This window comes from Sapajus apella, unplaced genomic scaffold (assembly GCF_009761245.1).
Source record: "Sapajus apella isolate SASKATOON/1434 unplaced genomic scaffold, GSC_monkey_1.0 scaffold62, whole genome shotgun sequence".
NCBI classification, from domain to species: Eukaryota; Metazoa; Chordata; class Mammalia; order Primates; family Cebidae; genus Sapajus; species Sapajus apella.
The window spans coordinates 15,653,952-15,670,207 of NW_022437002.1; the positions used below are offsets into that span (position 1 = coordinate 15,653,952).

General features: G+C 53.7%; 1 protein-coding gene across 19 annotated transcripts in view; it reads left to right on the forward strand.

The window, feature by feature from the left end:
- Nucleotides 1-14,787, forward strand: part of PTPRF (protein tyrosine phosphatase receptor type F) — a 91,674-nt gene extending 76,887 nt beyond the window's left edge. For 9 of the 19 annotated variants that reach the window (XM_032247241.1, XM_032247245.1, XM_032247251.1 and 6 more), the window contains 14 exons: nucleotides 323-438; nucleotides 4,113-4,145; nucleotides 4,990-5,087; nucleotides 8,561-8,684; nucleotides 8,846-9,021; nucleotides 9,788-9,907; nucleotides 10,211-10,365; nucleotides 10,447-10,732; nucleotides 10,839-11,017; nucleotides 11,251-11,377; nucleotides 11,611-11,736; nucleotides 11,984-12,138; nucleotides 12,235-12,370; nucleotides 13,069-14,787. In XM_032247241.1, the coding sequence (XP_032103132.1) occupies nucleotides 323-438; nucleotides 4,113-4,145; nucleotides 4,990-5,087; nucleotides 8,561-8,684; nucleotides 8,846-9,021; nucleotides 9,788-9,907; nucleotides 10,211-10,365; nucleotides 10,447-10,732; nucleotides 10,839-11,017; nucleotides 11,251-11,377; nucleotides 11,611-11,736; nucleotides 11,984-12,138; nucleotides 12,235-12,370; nucleotides 13,069-13,137 (1,900 nt within the window). In that variant the 3' untranslated portion in view covers nucleotides 13,138-14,787. The remainder of the gene's footprint in view (nucleotides 1-322; nucleotides 439-4,112; nucleotides 4,146-4,989; nucleotides 5,088-8,560; nucleotides 8,685-8,845; nucleotides 9,022-9,787; nucleotides 9,908-10,210; nucleotides 10,366-10,446; nucleotides 10,733-10,838; nucleotides 11,018-11,250; nucleotides 11,378-11,610; nucleotides 11,737-11,983; nucleotides 12,139-12,234; nucleotides 12,371-13,068) is intronic. The other 10 variants (XM_032247247.1, XM_032247248.1, XM_032247253.1 and 7 more) reach the window with 4 other exon arrangements.
- The last annotated feature ends 1,469 nt before the right edge of the window (nucleotides 14,788-16,256 follow it).

Genomic DNA, 16,256 nt, shown 5'->3' on the forward strand with positions numbered 1-16,256 from the left:
GGCCTTGGGGATAGCAGCCACTGTCCTGCAGGACCTGCCTTCTATCCAAAGGAGCCGCCCGCCCCTGCGACCCATTCCTCCCTGCTGCACTGCTCCTCTGCTCACGCCACACTCCTGCTCTCCCCACCACTTCCCTGCCCTGTGTTCTCATGTCAAGGCTGCTCTGGTCCTGGCTCCTCTGTGCTCAGAGATCCTGGGAAGAGGTGGGGCAGTAGGAGGTCAGAGCCGTGGACATGGGGGCTCCTTGACAGCCAGCCATGCCATGCATCACAGCCTCAGCCTGAACCTCAGGTTCTCATCAGCCTCCCTTCTGTCTCTCTAGGAAAAGGACCCACTCCCCGTCCTCTAAAGATGAGCAGTCGATCGGGCTGAAGGACTCCTTGCTGGCCCACTCCTCCGACCCTGTAGAGATGCGGAGGCTCAACTATCAGACCCCAGGTAGGGTACTCCCATGGCCTGCGTGCCCCCAGTCCAGACCTGGCAGGCCTGTGGCTCCGTTCTGCAGGTCTTGGGGTCTCCACTGAAGTTCCTGGGCCGCATGCACCTGTTCCTGCTGCTTTCCCTCCTTTCTGCCCTTCTTTCTGTGCTCATCCACTTTGGATGGAATGACTGAGGGGCCCCCATATCCTGCAGCTAGACAGGTGCCCCAGGCCCAGAAGCCTCTCTGGTGGCAAAGCCACTTAGCCCCTGCCTCGTCTTGTCAGGGCCTCTGAATGTGGGCTGAGGACCTCCCAGAGCCCACATCTCTGCCACAGGGTGGCCAGTGTCTGGCCCGTACTCTGGCCCCTCCACATGAAAGAGGGGCTTGTTAGCAGTGGGAGATGCCTCCCTAGACACTCGTGGGGAGATGAAGTGCCTGCATCTGGGCCTTTGTGGAGGCCAACCCCGAGTTTACTGTGCCGTGTACCTGCCCCTTCTCCCAGCCACTCTCACAGGGCTGCCCAGCTCTTCTTTCTACTTGAAATGTCACTTCTCCCCACACCCAGCAGACAGAGCTCAGCCCTCCTAGGAGAAGCCCCCGCACAGGATTGGGTGTCTCCCTTTGGCCCTGGGACCCTCCCTCCTTCTTCTTTTTGATGCCTCTCACAGTGGGCTAGGATTGCCTTCGTGACATCTCTGAGCTCTGTGGTGCCAGGAACTGTGTCTTGTTCATACCCCATCCCTTGTATTCAGTACATGATGGGTTCTTGTTGAATGCCTGTGAAATGAACACACAGACAAATGAACGAATGAGTGAACTAATGCATACACACAGGGTTTGTGTATGTATGAGCTGGTTATTATTGCATATCAAATTACCCCAAAACTTAATTATGTATTATCTGTCACAGTTTTTGTGAGGCAGGAATTCAGACAGGGGCACAGCAGGAACAGCTTGTCTTTATTCCAGAAAGTCTGGGCCCTCAGCCGGAAGACTTGAAGGCTGGGAGTTAGAGTCGTTTAAAGCAGGGGTTGGCAAACTGTGGCCTCTGGCCAAGTACAGCCCACCACCTGTTTCTGTAAATAAATTTTTACTGGCCAGGCATGGTGGCTCACACCTGTAATCCCAGCACTTTGGCAGGCTGAGGTGAGTGGATCACCTGAGGTCAGGAGTTCAAGACCATCCTGACCAACGTGGTAAAACCCCATCTCTACTAAAAATACAAAAATTAGCCAGGCGTGGTGGCACCTGTAATCCCAGGTAGTCGGGAGGCTGAGGCAGGAGAATCATCTGAACACAGGAGGTGGAGGTTGCATAAGCCGAGATCGCGCCATCGCACTCCAGCCTGGGTGACAAAAGCAAAACTCCCTCTCATAAATAAATAAATGAATTAATTTTTACTGTAATAACCACACCTATTTATTTATATGCTATCTATCTATGGTTGCTTTTTCACTATAAAGGCAGAATTAAATAGATGTAATAGATACCAGATGTTCACAAAGCCTAAACTACACTCTGGCCTTTTATGGGAAAAGTTTGCCAACCCCTGGACTCTAAAGCCTCTTTCATTCATGTGACTGGTGGTTGATGAGCCAGCTCTGAGCCTTGCTGGGGCTGTCGGCTGGGATACCCACATGAGGCCTCTTCAGGTGGCCTGGGCTTCCTCACAACATGGTGACCGAGTTTCAGGAGTACATGTCTGGAGAGTGTGCCAGGCAGACCTAGCAGGCTATTGCAACCCAGCATGATTAGACCTCTGAAGGATCAAGCACCAGGATGCTGGGACCTGGAATGTAGAGAAGGCTCTTCGGAGATGGGATGCTGAGCCATGTGGGCAATGGTCAGGAGAAGAAGGGTGGGAGAGAGCTTCTCTCCGTGGAAGCATGTGCAGAAGCTTTGGCGTGTTGCGTGTGTATCCCGTTACGAGCACCTGAGTTTCTGCAGCATGACAGTTAGGGGCTGGGGGGAATACCGGGCCAAGAGAAGACTGGAGGACTAGGCAGAGGTCCAGTCAAGAGGACCTTGAGTGTCAGGCTAAGGGGCTTAGACTTCCTCTTGAGGATGCCAGGGAGGTATTACTTTCAGCAGGGGAGCCACATGGTCAGAACTATGCTTTAGAAATGTCACTATTGGCCAGGCACGGTGGCTCATGCCTATAATCCCAGCACTTTTGGGAGGCTAAGGCGAGTAGATCACCTGAGGTCAGGAGTTCAAGACCAGCCTGACCAACAGGGTGAAACCTCATCTCTAACAATATATATGTATATATATATACATGTTTCCTTATATACATATATTTCTGTATATATAATATATATATCATATATATAGACATTTCTATATTATATATTATGTATACAGAAATTTCTTTTTTTTTTTTTTTTTTTGAGAAGGAGTTTTGCTCTTTTTACCCAGGCTGGAGTGCATTGGCGCAATCTCGGCTCACCGCAACCTCCGCCTCCTGGGTTCAGGCAATTCTCCTGCCTCAGCCTCCTGAGTAGCTGGGATTACAGGCACGCGCCACCATGCCCAGCTAATTTTTTTGTATTTTTAGTAGAGACGGGGTTTCACCATGTTGACCAGGATGGTCTCGATCTCTTGACCTCGTAATCCACCCGCCTCGGCCTCCCAAAGTGCTGGGATTACAGGCTTGAGCCACCGCGCCCGGCCCATATACAGAAATTTCTATATTATATATATAGAAATGTTTATATTACATATATAAATTTCTATATAAAATAAATAGAATTTTATAGAATTATAATTATAATCTATAGAAATTTATATATAATATCTATATATATAGAAATTTCTATATTCTATATATAGAAATTTCTATGTTATAGAAATATATATATAAAGAAATATATGTAAAGACATTTCTTTATATATATATAAGGAACGAGGATGAGGACGGGAAGGAGGCAGGGACCAAAAAAGGAGCCCAGGGCAGGGAAGATGGTAAAGCGTTAAGGAAAGACAGATGAAGAGCAGCTAGGGAGGTGACGAAGGAGCAGCCATGGTGAGTGAAGAGCAGGGCCACAATGTCCCTGATGCCAGGGTGGTGGAAGTTGCACAGGGAGGAGAGGACTCAGTGAGCTAGGGCAGTGGGAGACCCAGTGGGAAGACCGTTGGCTTTGGCACATTGGGCCTTGGAGAGAGGGTAGTGGCCGTGTCCTGTGGGCAGAAGTGTTTCAGTGAGCAGTGTGGCGAGGAGGGGTCAGAAAGTGGAGAAACCCCTTTCAAAGACCCTGGGAAGAGGGAAGGCGGCAATGGGCAGGGCACAGTGAGAGAGGGGAGGGTGTGGGATCCAAGACAGAGGGCTCTTTTTTCCAACATGGAAATTGTCTGAAAATCGTCAAGGCCATATTTTGGTACCAAAAGGGGCAGGGCTGGTTTGGACTTAAGGATTTAATCATAGAAAGAGCCCCCCGAGGCTGCCTATGCCACTAGGCTTTAGAAGTGCTTGCCTCTGGGGGGTGGGACAGCCATCTGCATTACTGGGAGACAGGAGCCTTGACAGAGCTTGTCCGCAGCCCCAGCCCCTCTCCGCCCCGTCCTCTTCCTCCGCCAGCCCCTCTCAAGCCCACTCCACCCCTCCACTACATGTGACAGCTCTGTAAGCAGAAAAAGTTAACGGGCTCTCTTTTCTTGCCCCGTTGTTTTTTTGTTTTTGTTTTCTCTGCAGGTTCCAGTGTCCCCAGTTGCCCGAATACCTCAAGTTAGTTTTCAAAGTTCCCATGTTTGGGGGATACTTTGGCTTCTGTGTCTGTTTCCACCCCTTACTTTTGTTGACTCATCACCTCTGTCCTTCCTTGAATTCTCTCCACTTTCCACTCTTCTCCCACGTCCTGCTGTCTCCTGACCCCTTTCCTTCCCCACCCTCCCCTCTGCCCACCTTGCTTCCTCCAGGCCTGTTTTCTCTCTCACCAGGCCCGCCTCTGTCCCTGCCTCTCCGGCTTCCAGTCCCGGCCGGACACCCTTCCTTCTGCGTGCCTCTCCTCTCATCTCGTCTCTGTCTCACGCCTCCCTCCTGATAGCTGCCTCTCTCTCCGGGTTTCTCTGTGTTGCTCTGCCATTGTCTCTGTACTTTGTAACCACTCCATCTACACACTTGGGGCCCAGGATGACGACAGCCGTGAGTCTCCCATGGTGACTGCTGCCAGTAAGGGGCAGGAGGGCTCTCTGCAGGCAGGTGCGATGGAGCCCAGCCTCTGTCACGTCTGCTGCTACCAACCTGAGCATCCTGCCCCTCCTGGGAGGAAGGAAGCCTCTCCTCCCTCTTGAGAGACCTGCCAGGCAGGGCCTAGTGCCCCTACTCAGCACCACGCCAAGACAGGCTCCACGTGCTCATGGCATACCACCGCCCTCTGTCCTCTCCCACCCTCCAGCCACCTTGTGCTCCGTCATCCCTGTCGCCGCATGTGCTGCCGTCTCCATGCCACCACTGCCAGTCTTCCATGGTTACCTGTGTTCACATGTGCACATACATGCATCGGGGCTTTTTCTGCCACCCTGCTCAAGCCTCACGCTAACGCTGCCTGTGTGTGCCCTGCTTCCCCCAGGTATGCGAGACCACCCACCCATCCCCATCACTGACCTGGCAGACAACATCGAACGCCTCAAAGCCAACGATGGCCTCAAGTTCTCCCAGGAGTACGAGGTGAGGCGTTCCTGCCCCCAACCATGTGCCTGGCCCAGGCCTACCCCACGCCAGCTCCTGTGCTGTCCTAGATCCCGGCTGTGGTGGGTGAGAGAGGGGGTCCAGGTTTTTCAGGTGCACAGAGAGGAGGCTCGGCAGTGGCAAGGGTCAGCTGGGAACTGGGCACCTCAGATGCTGGGTCTGACCATAGCCTTGCCCAGCACCTTCTTGTGGTCACCCTTAAGAGATACTTGAGAAGGCTGTGAGTGCCGCCAGGGTCTGGACACTCAGACACATGCCCACATGCTCAGAGGCAGACACAAGACCACAGGCATGCGGACACAGATCAGTGAGAACAGCCACAAGAGCTGGCATCAAGAGCTTCCTGCAGGCCAGCGCCAGGCTAGGCACTTGGCATGCATTAACTCCTTTGGTTCCCCTCCTCCATCTTCTGAAATGGGGGCTGTTATAATCCCATCTTCCAGATGAGGAAGTAGAGGCTCAGAGAGGGGAAGTGACTTGTCCGAGGTCAAACAGCTGATGATAGTGGCACCAGGATTCAAACCCAGGCCTGCCTGCTGCCCCGTGCTCTGCATATGCTTGTGCTCACGCGTGCACTCACAGAGGGGGAGTCAGGGCCTCGAGACTGGCTGCTCAGGCTCCACAAGTCCTGCTTGGAGCCCTCCACATGCTCACCTTACTCTGGACTTAACTCCTAGGAGCCTGCTTTGGGCTCAGCCTTCAGAGTCTGAGGGTTTCCCGCCCACAGCTAGTGTCGGGGTGACTTTGAGCATCCCCAGGCTGCCCATCTAGGAAAGGGCTTTGTTAGAGAAGGAGGTGATTAAAGAAGAGACCCCTGGCCAGGCACAGTGGCTCATGTCTGTAATCTTAGCACTTTGGGAGGCTGAAGCAGGTGGATCACCTGAGGTCAGGAGTTCAAGACCAGCCTGGCCACCATGGCAAAACCCTATCTCTACTAAAAATACAAAAATGACCCAGGTGTGGTGGCGCATGCCTATAGTCCCAGCTACTCAGGAGGCTGAGGTGCCTCCCAGGGTTAAGGAGAATTGCTTAACCCCGAGAGGCAGAGGTTGCACTGAGCCAGGATCATGCCACTGCACTCCATCCTGGGCAACAGAGCGAGACTCCCTCTCAAGAAAGGAAGGGAGGGAGGGAAAAAGATGCCTAACCAAGAAAAAAAGAGAGACACCCCCCCCCCACCTTCTCTAAGAAGCAGCCTGTGCTTGTCTTTCTGCTCACAGTAGTCCCCTTCCATCTTCTACCTACTTTCCTCCTCTGATCAGAGCTCTCCTTACAAAGACCCTCCTCCTCCAGGAAGCCTTCTCAGGCTACCCAAGGTTGCCGTAGGCTCTCCCTCAGCCGGGATCCTGTAGCTCTGTGGTCTTTAAAGTTCAGTTAGTCATTGAGCATACATTTTCCATGTGTCATCCCCGTGTTGAGGATATGGAGACACATGCCCTCAGGGAGCCCAGTGGTGGGGAGCACGTGCAGACAGATAATCCGCATTGAGTCTGTGACTCTGACAGCATGCCCCGGTGCTGAATAGGACCGACAGGCGTGCAAAAGGTAGGCTGACAGCACCAAAGCAGCCGAGGGATGGGGTGTGCTGTAGGGTCTCACGGAAGCAGTCCTGCGGAGAGTAATGAGGCTGGGGACAACATATGGAGGACATCGCGTGCTGTGCTGAGAACTTGAGATTGTATCCATCTGGAAAATGTGAAGATAATAATGGAACCTGTCTCATATGAGAATTTGAGGAGGGAATACTTGCAAAGTGCTCACAGCGGTGCCAGGCACACTGCGGGTCCTCACTAAGGCTTTGCTATCATCATTATTGCTCTCTGAGGTGATGAAGAGCCACAGAAGGCCTTTAAGCAAGAAGCTGATATTCAGATCTGCATTTTGGAAGGATTGTCCTGGCTATGGGGCTGAGTGGGTCGGAGTAGGGCAAGAGGAAAGAGGCGGAAAGAGGCCAAGCCTGAATTGGTGCAGCCTGGCCCAGGGCAGTGGCAGCAGGTTGGAGAGGGCTGAGGGGGTGGGGCAGCACCAGAACCTGGTGACCGGTGGGGTGGATGGGATGGGGGGGACTGCAGGAATTTTGAGGTTGACTTGTAGGTTCTGGCCTGGCTCCTGGGTAAAGGGGTGATGGTGCCTTTCACTGAGGTGAAGGTGGAGTCCCAGCAGCGGCGCCAGGTTTGGAGGGGAAGCTGAGGTTGGGAGTTCGAGACCAGCCTGGCCACTATGACAAAACCCCATCTCTACTATAAATACAAAAATTAGGCTGGGCGCGGTGGCTCAAGCCTGTAATCCCAGCACTTTGGGAGGCCGAGGCGGGTGGATCACGAAGTCAACAGATCGAGACCATCCTGGTCAACGTGGTGAAACCCCGTCTCTACTAAAAATACAAAAAATTAGCTGGGCATGGAGGTGCGTGCTTGTAATCCCAGCTACTCAGGAGGCTGAGGCAGGAGAATTGCCTGAACCCAGGAGGCGGAGGTTGCGGTGAGCCGAGATCGCGCCATTGCACTCCAGCCTGGGTAACATGAGTGAAACTCCGTCTCAAAAAAAAAAAAAAAAAAAATACAAAAATTAGCCAGGTGTGGTGGCGCACACCTATAGTTACAGCTACTCGGGAGGCTGAGGCAGGAGAATCGCTTGAACCCAGGAGGCGGAGGTTGCAGTGAGAGCCAGGATCATGCCACTGCACTCCAGCCTGGGCAACAGAGTGAGACTCCCTCTCAAATAAATAAGAGACCCCTAACCAAATAGAGTGAGAGGGACCCCCACCTCCTCTAAGTGAACTCAGCTTTGAAAGGACTAAGGTTGAAAGACCTCCCGGTGGAGGTGTCAGGCTGCCGATTACTTAGGGGAGAGCTCTGGGGCTGCTGCTGGGGTTATGGGCAGCTCCAGCATATGGTTTAAGAATCAGGTGAGCAAATGAGGTCACCCAGGAAAGGCTGTAGAGAGACAAAAGGGCCTGGAAGGAACCCTGGAGGAGCTCTGTGTTCTGCCCACGGGAGGGGCAGGGGAGGGAGAGGAAACAGAGGAGCAGCCGGAAAGGGAGGAGGAGAGCCAAGCAGGGAGGCGCCCTGGGTGCTCAGAGTCCTGAGCAGTGTCTGGACTGCTCGAGAGGGTCCACCATCCCTTCCATCTGTCCTAGCTCATTTCATTAGGCGAGTGCAGGGTTTCAAGAGACCCTTCCCCTGCCCCTGACCCAGCTCAGACCACTCTCCCAAGCAAGGGCATTTGGTACCACGGTCAGAGGAGTCCCTAGTCCATCGCTTTTCTGATAGGTGATGGTGATGTGGCAAACTGTGAGCTCCATGGCTGGCACCATGAGGTAGAGGGCCTGGCTGTGGCATGTGGAGTGAAGGCAGGATGTGAACATCACCCGGAAGGCTGGGTCCCCTGCAGGAGAAGCAAGTCAACCTCGGCTCTTAGCCCACCCCACCTGCTTTCTCTGTTCTCTGTAGTCCATTGACCCTGGCCAGCAGTTCACATGGGAGAATTCAAACCTGGAGGTGAACAAGCCCAAGAACCGCTACGCGAATGTCATCGCCTACGACCACTCTCGAGTCATCCTCACCTCCATCGATGGTGAGCCAAGAGGGTGTCGCTCCTTTCCCCTTGCTCTCCTCCCCGTTGCTAGCTGGGACATGTCATCCTCCAGAGAATGTCCACAAGTCTCAACGGTGTACTGAGGCATGGTGGTTGGGGACCTTGGAGTAATGCCCTCCCACCTCCTTTTTTATCCATAGGTGTCCCCGGGAGTGACTACATCAATGCCAACTACATCGATGGCTACCGAAAGCAGAACGCCTACATCGCCACGCAGGGACCCCTGCCTGAGACCATGGGCGACTTCTGGAGGATGGTGTGGGAACAGCGCACGGCCACTGTGGTCATGATGACACGGCTGGAGGAGAAGTCCCGGGTGAGACTGCAGGGCCCTGCCAGGAGATGCCCATGGCCACAGGAGTGCCCATTTCCTGGCTCATGGCCAGGGAAATGCCCAGCCACAAGGCAACACAGAGCACCTTCTTCTATGCCTCCTCCTCCTGTGCAGGAAGTCACTCAAGGGATTCCCTAGATGCTATTACGTTTCTGGGGGGATTAAGCTCCCCAGATACTGGGGTGTTTCTGGGATAGAGCATGTTCCCCAGATGCTAGTGGGTTCCTAGGATGTTAATATGTTTCACCAAATGCTATCATTTTCTGAGAATGTTAATGTGTTCCCCGGTTGCTGGCATGTTCCCGGAGTGTTCACGTGTTCCCCAGATGCTGGCGTGTTCCTGGGGCATTAACACATCTCCTAAGTTAATTAGTGCAAAGAGCTGCTGTTATCTGTTTTTGCACTGCAAAGCATTGACTGGAACGTAAAATTTACAGAGCTTGAAAATGGCACATAAACATTATGGGTAAATTTGGCAGAAAATGTGCCTGGTGCGATCTGGCCTTGAATAAATAATTTTCAATTATGTCACTTACTCCACTAGCTAGGGCAGAGTGGTGACATAGCTTGAGGACCTGATGTGGCTTGTGGAGGACAAGGGGCAGTGGATCTGAGAGTTCGGGGCTCGGGGGGGCCTTTGTAGCCAGAAAGGGAGGTCTACAGTCAGGGAGTAGGCCAGCCTCCACTGAGGCCAAGCCCATCTGAGCCAGTGGGCTCACTTCAACCTGCCCTGTTTATCCCCCTGCAGATAAAATGTGATCAGTACTGGCCAGCCCGTGGCACCGAGACCTATGGCCTTATTCAGGTGACCCTGTTGGACACAGTGGAGCTGGCCACCTATACTGTGCGCACCTTTGCACTCCACAAGGTATGGCCCTTCCCCAGTGCTTATCTCTTGCCCTGACGCTATAAGGACAGTGGCTTGGGTGTGGTGTGCTGGATTGGGGGCAAGCCGGAGCCTGGGTGTTGAAGAGTCAGAGGCTCAGGTGTTTGAGTGTGGTGTGATGATCCATGTTATGGGAACAGTGCTAGGCGCTCCTTCAGGCTACTCTTTGTGGCTTCTGAGTCCTATCAGGGAGTGGCAGGTCTGACCTCGGCGTCAGGTCATTCTGCCCTGAGTCTGTGGCAGGCAGGCTCCTAGTTGCCACTATGTCCCCACTTTGTCCCCCAGAGTGGCTCCAGTGAGAAGCGTGAGTTGCGTCAGTTCCAGTTCATGGCCTGGCCAGACCATGGAGTTCCTGAGTACCCAACTCCCATCCTGGCCTTCCTGCGACGGGTCAAGGCCTGCAACCCCCTAGACGCAGGGCCTATGGTGGTGCACTGCAGGTGAGAGGGTACAGTGGCGCACAGAGGGGTGGGGTGGGAGGTGGGGGGGCCTATGCCTCAAGCCGAGCCGGTGTCCTGCAGTGCGGGTGTGGGCCGCACCGGCTGCTTCATCGTGATTGATGCCATGCTGGAGCGGATGAAGCACGAGAAGACGGTCGACATCTATGGCCACGTGACCTGCATGCGATCACAGAGGAACTACATGGTGCAGACGGAGGACCAGTATGTGTTCATCCACGAGGCACTGCTGGAGGCTGCCACATGCGGCCACACAGAGGTGCCTGCCCGCAACCTCTATGCCCACATCCAGAAGCTGGGCCAAGTGCCTCCAGGGGAGAGTGTGACCGCCATGGAGCTTGAGTTCAAGGTGGGGATCGGGTGTGCCTGCTTGGCTCCAGGGCCTGGACTGGGTCATGGGGATGACCCCCACCGCCACAGGAAACTTGGCCTGACCAACCCCTCCCTCCCAATAGTTGCTGGCCAGCTCCAAGGCCCACACGTCCCGCTTCATCAGCGCCAACCTGCCCTGCAACAAGTTCAAGAACCGGCTGGTGAACATCATGCCCTACGAATTGACCCGTGTGTGTCTGCAACCCATCCGTGGCGTGGAGGGCTCTGACTACATCAACGCCAGCTTCCTGGATGGTTATAGGTCAGCATGCTTGACACTACCCCACCATGTCCTACAGGGGCTAGGCCTGTGCCTAGGTGGTGGGGGTTGGCAGTAGAGTGGGACCAGCCTAGAAGACCAGAGGGCTGGGCAAAGCAGTGAGTACTTCCTGGAGGAGGGATGATCTGAGCAGGGCACCAAAGGGCTACGCAGCCTAAGGGGAGACTCTGGGGGCAGCAGCACCTCCAGCATGTCCAGTCTTATGTCCACCCCAGACAGCAGAAGGCCTACATAGCTACACAGGGGCCTCTGGCAGAGAGCACCGAGGACTTCTGGCGCATGCTCTGGGAGCACAATTCCACCATCATCGTCATGCTGACCAAGCTTCGGGAGATGGGCAGGGTGAGCCCACCCTTTCCCCCAGGGCCCGTGTCATACCTGGGAGAACACCAGCCACCCTTGGGAGAGCTGCCCCCTGTGTTACTGTCCCCTTTTGCACCCCAGCTGCTCATCAGCATAGCATCAGGCCCCCATTATTACCATCTGAGGTATCTGTCCCATAATCCTGTGAAGCCTGGCACCCCTTCCCCCATTCTTCCTCACCTGATCATGGGGGCCCGGCCGTCTATCCACAGGAGAAATGCCACCAGTACTGGCCAGCAGAGCGCTCTGCTCGCTACCAGTACTTTGTTGTTGACCCGATGGCTGAGTACAACATGCCCCAGTATATCCTGCGTGAGTTCAAGGTCACAGATGCCCGGGTGAGTAAGTGTGCCCATAACACTGCCCATACACACACACAGCAGGTGGCTGCCTGCTCAGTAACTTGGTTCAAGCTTCAGGAATCTGAGGCAGGGAGTGGGTATTAGGGTATGAGCATGTCTCCCCCTGGCCTTGGGTGCAGTGACACAGATGCATGCCTCTGTCATTGTACTACTCTGGTCTAGTCCAGAGGGGTGACAGCCTAAGGCATGAATCCTAATCATGTCCCCCACCCGTCTTTCCCAGGATGGGCAGTCAAGGACAATCCGGCAGTTCCAGTTCACAGACTGGCCGGAGCAAGGCGTGCCCAAGACGGGTGAGGGCTTCATAGACTTCATCGGGCAAGTGCACAAGACCAAGGAGCAGTTTGGACAGGATGGGCCCATCACGGTTCACTGCAGGTGGGGCTGTCCCTGTGGAGGGCTGGGGTGGGTGGGCCTGGCAGACCCACTGCGTGAGGCAAGCAGGACTCCTGACCCAACTGTGTTTCTGAGCAGTGCTGGTGTGGGCCGCACCGGGGTATTCATCACTCTGAGCATCGTCCTGGAACGCATGCGCTACGAGGGCGTGGTCGATATGTTTCAGACCGTGAAGACCCTGCGTACACAGCGTCCCGCCATGGTGCAGACAGAGGTAACGCAGAGCAGTCTGTAGGGCCGGGGTCTCAACAGCAGCCCTGCTGGCAACCCTAGGCTCCAGCTGCAGTTGGATGCACACAGGCCGTGTGTTCATTCATGCTGCCAACCCTTAACATTGCCTGTGATAGGCATGGTGGTGTGTGCTTGTGGTCCTACCTACTTGGGAGGCTGAGGTGGGAGGCTCACTTGAGGTCAGAAGTTCGAGGCTGTAGTGAGCTGTGATTACGCCACTGCACTCCAGCCTGGGTAACAGAGCAAGACTCTTTCTCTGAAAACAAAACAAAACAAATATGCTACAACATTGTGCTGCCTGGGAGCTCAGGGAGAGATGAGTGAGATGTTTTCTTTCAGCAGCTCTCTACTGAGCCCCAGTGGTGTGCCTGGCTCTGGGGCAAGGTTGTACATAATAATCCTTATGGGGTGCCCAGTCAGGAGCAGAGAAACATGATTGGGATGGCAGGTGGAAGGCAGGTAGATGTGGGGGCTTGGGAGAGTGAAAGGAGAGAGATGAGCCTTCAGAGGCTCTTCCAGGCTTCCCCGCATGCTGCCTGATATAGCTGCCAGGGTCCAGTGCCTGCTCTTGGCCAGCAGAGGCTAACTCCGTGGCCTGTGGCTGCAGTGTGAGTGTCCTCAGCTGTGTGGTGGGGCTGTCCACTGGCATGACCCATGCTGACCAGCCCCCTGTCCTGGCAGGACCAGTACCAGCTGTGCTACCGTGCAGCCCTGGAGTACCTCGGCAGCTTTGACCACTATGCAACGTAACTACCGCTCCCCTCTCCTCCGCTGCCCCCGCTGCGGGGCTCCGGAGGGGACCCAGCTCCTCTGAGCCATACCGACCATCGTCCAGCCCTCCTACGCAGATGCTGTCACTGGCAGAGCACAGCCCACGGGGACCACAGCGTTTCAGGAACATTGCCACACCAATCAGAGAGCCTAGAACATCCCTGGGCAAGTGGGTGGCCCGGCAAGCAGGCACTGTGGCCCTTCTGTCCACCAGGCCCACCTGGAGCCCGCTTCAAGCTCTCTGCTGCGCTGCCGTGCTTCTCATGCTTCTTCTCATGGGGTGGGGTTGGGGCAAAGCCTCCTTTTTTATACATTAGGTGGGGTAGACTGAGGGATTCTAGCCTCTCCCCTCTGATTTTTCCTTTCGTAAATCCATAACTGCAGAATGGGCCACTGTAGGGGTTGGGGTTTATTTTGGTTTTTTTGAGTTCACTTTGGATCCTTATTTTGTATGACTTCTGCTGAAGGACAGAACATTGCCTTCCTCGTGCAGAGCTGGGGCCGCCAGCCTGAGCGGAGGCTCGGCCGTGGGCTGGGAGGCAGCGCTGATCCGGCTGCTCCTCCAGCCCTTCAGACGAGATCCTGTTTCAGCTAAATGCAGGGAAACTCAATTTTTTTTTAAGTTTTGTTTTCCCTTAAAAGCCTTTTTTTAGGCTGCATCGACAGTGGTGGGCGGGGAGAAGATAGGGAACACTCATCCCCGGTCGTCTATCCCAGTGTGTGTTTAACATTCACAGCCCAGAACCACAGACATGTCTGGAAGAGCCTGACAAGGCGTTCCTCATCACCATCGTGTTTGCAAAAGTTAAAACAAAAACAAAAAAAACACAAAAATAAAAAACAAAAAAACAAAAAACCCAAGAAAAAAAAGAGTCAGCCCTTGGCTTCTGCTTCAAACCCTCAAGAGGGGAAGCAACTCCATGTGCCTGGGGTTCCCAAGGGAGCTGCTGGCTGGCCTGGGCCCGCAGAGCCTGGCTTCGGTCCCCAGCATTGCAGTATGGCGTGGTGTTTGTAGGCTGTGGGGTCCGGCTGTGTGGCCAAGGTGAATAGCACAGGTCAGGGTGTGTGCCACGCCCCATGCACCTCAGGGCCAAGTGGGGGCGTGGCTGGCCTTTTCAGGTCCAGGCCAGTGGGCCTGGTAGCACATGTCTGTCCTCAGAGCAGGGGCCAGATGATTTTCCTCCCTGGTTTGCAGCTGTTTTCAAAGCCCCCGAAAATCGCTCTTTTCCACTCCAAGATGCCCTCATAAACCAATGTGGCAAGACTACTGGACTTCTGTCAATAGTACTCTAATCAGTACTTATTATCCCAGCTTGCTGAGGGGCAGGGAGAGGGCCTCTTCCTCTGGGCAGCGCTATCTAGATAGGTAAGTGGGGGCGGGGAAAGATGCATAGCTGTTTTAGCTGAGGGACGTGGTGCAGACGTCCCCAAACCTAGCTAGGTGAAGTCAAGATCAACATTCCAGGGTTGGTAATGTTGGATGATGAAACATTCATTTTTACCTTGTGGATGCTAGTGCTGTAGAGTTCACTGTTGTACACAGTCTGTTTTCTATTTGTTAAGAAAAACTACAGCATCATTGCATAATTCTTGATGGTAATAAATTTGAATAATCAGATTTCTTACAAACCAGGCCTCTGTCTCAGCTGTTTCTGGAACCAAAGAGTCTGGGCCAAATCAGTAGCTAAGATGGGTTCCAGAGATTTCCTGCTCCTGAGGGGATGGGGAGGGCATCCTGAATATTTGTGACAGAGTAGTCTGCTGGCATGCTACCCACTTTCAGAAAGGAGTGGTTATAAACCCTGAAGACCGGGCCACCAAGAGCCAGCTAGGCGTGAGCCACCACTGCATGTGAGGAGCACCCTAGGCTGGGGAACATACCTTTTGCCTCTCTTCCCCCTTAAGATGCTCCTCCACCTTAGAGGAGAGGGATGGCCCTGTGGCAGTAGAAACTGTATGTGAATTGTTTAGTGAGGCCTCCTGTAATTCTTGCAATGTGGATAATGGTCACGGAAAACACAGTGTGTCCATCTGGCCCCTGGACACACAGGTGCATCACTCATGGAGCTGGACAGCTGCTCCACTGGTGAGCAGACAAGTCCTACCAGGTTGTCAAATTGTGGAATTCTAAGGATACAGATGAAGGAAACCCACAACAACCAGGGAAGAGAAATGCATAAGTCAGCAATGACTACACTGGAGAGAGTTGTAGCAGAACCTAACTCAGAGGTGCTGTGGGTACACTGAGACAGCACCTTCCCCAGGGAACGCTTCCTGGAGGAGGTGACATTCAGAGTGTTCCGTAGAATGAGTAGCAGTTAAGTTTTGTTTGTTTGTTTTTGAGATGGAGTCTCTGTCACCCAGGTTGGAGTGCAGTGGCGTAATCTTGGCTCACTGCAACCTCCACCTCCCGGGTTCAAGCAATTTTGCCTCAGCCTCCTGAGTAGCTGGAATTACAGGTGCGCACCACCATACCCGGATGGTTTTTGTATTTTTAGCAGAGATGGGGTTTCACCATGTTGGCCAGGCTGGTCTTGAACTCCTGACCTCAGGTGATTCATCCGCTTTAGCCTCCCAAAGTACTGGGATTACAGGTATGAGCCACCATGCCCAGCCAAGTAGCAGTTAAAAGGTAGGAAAAGCTTTTGCAATGGAATATGTTCAAAGCCTTGGAAGCATGAAACAGACCAACTCTGTGAGAAACCCCAGGAAGTGCATTATGACTGGAGTAGAGAGACATGGCTAGGAAGGTGGGCCGGATGGAGCCAGATAGTGTAGCTAAGGGGACTGAGACGGTGGTCAGAGGGCTGCAGGTATCCCTGGCAGATGAAGTGCTTCTGTTGGCAGCCATCTCCTTGGGGGCTGTGAGTGACTGAGGCCTGGCACCAAGTCTCTTCTGGGTATCCCCAGCACCTAACTCAGTGCCTGGCATATTTCTATTCAGAAAAAAGGCACCATCACATGGTTGTGAATGGTAGTAAATTTGATTAACTTTGTTAAATAAAAGAACAAGCCATTAAACATTTTCAAGTAAGGGATAAACACCAGGTGTTCACTTGAAGAAGGGCACTCAGAACTACCCCAGGTAGACTCTGTGC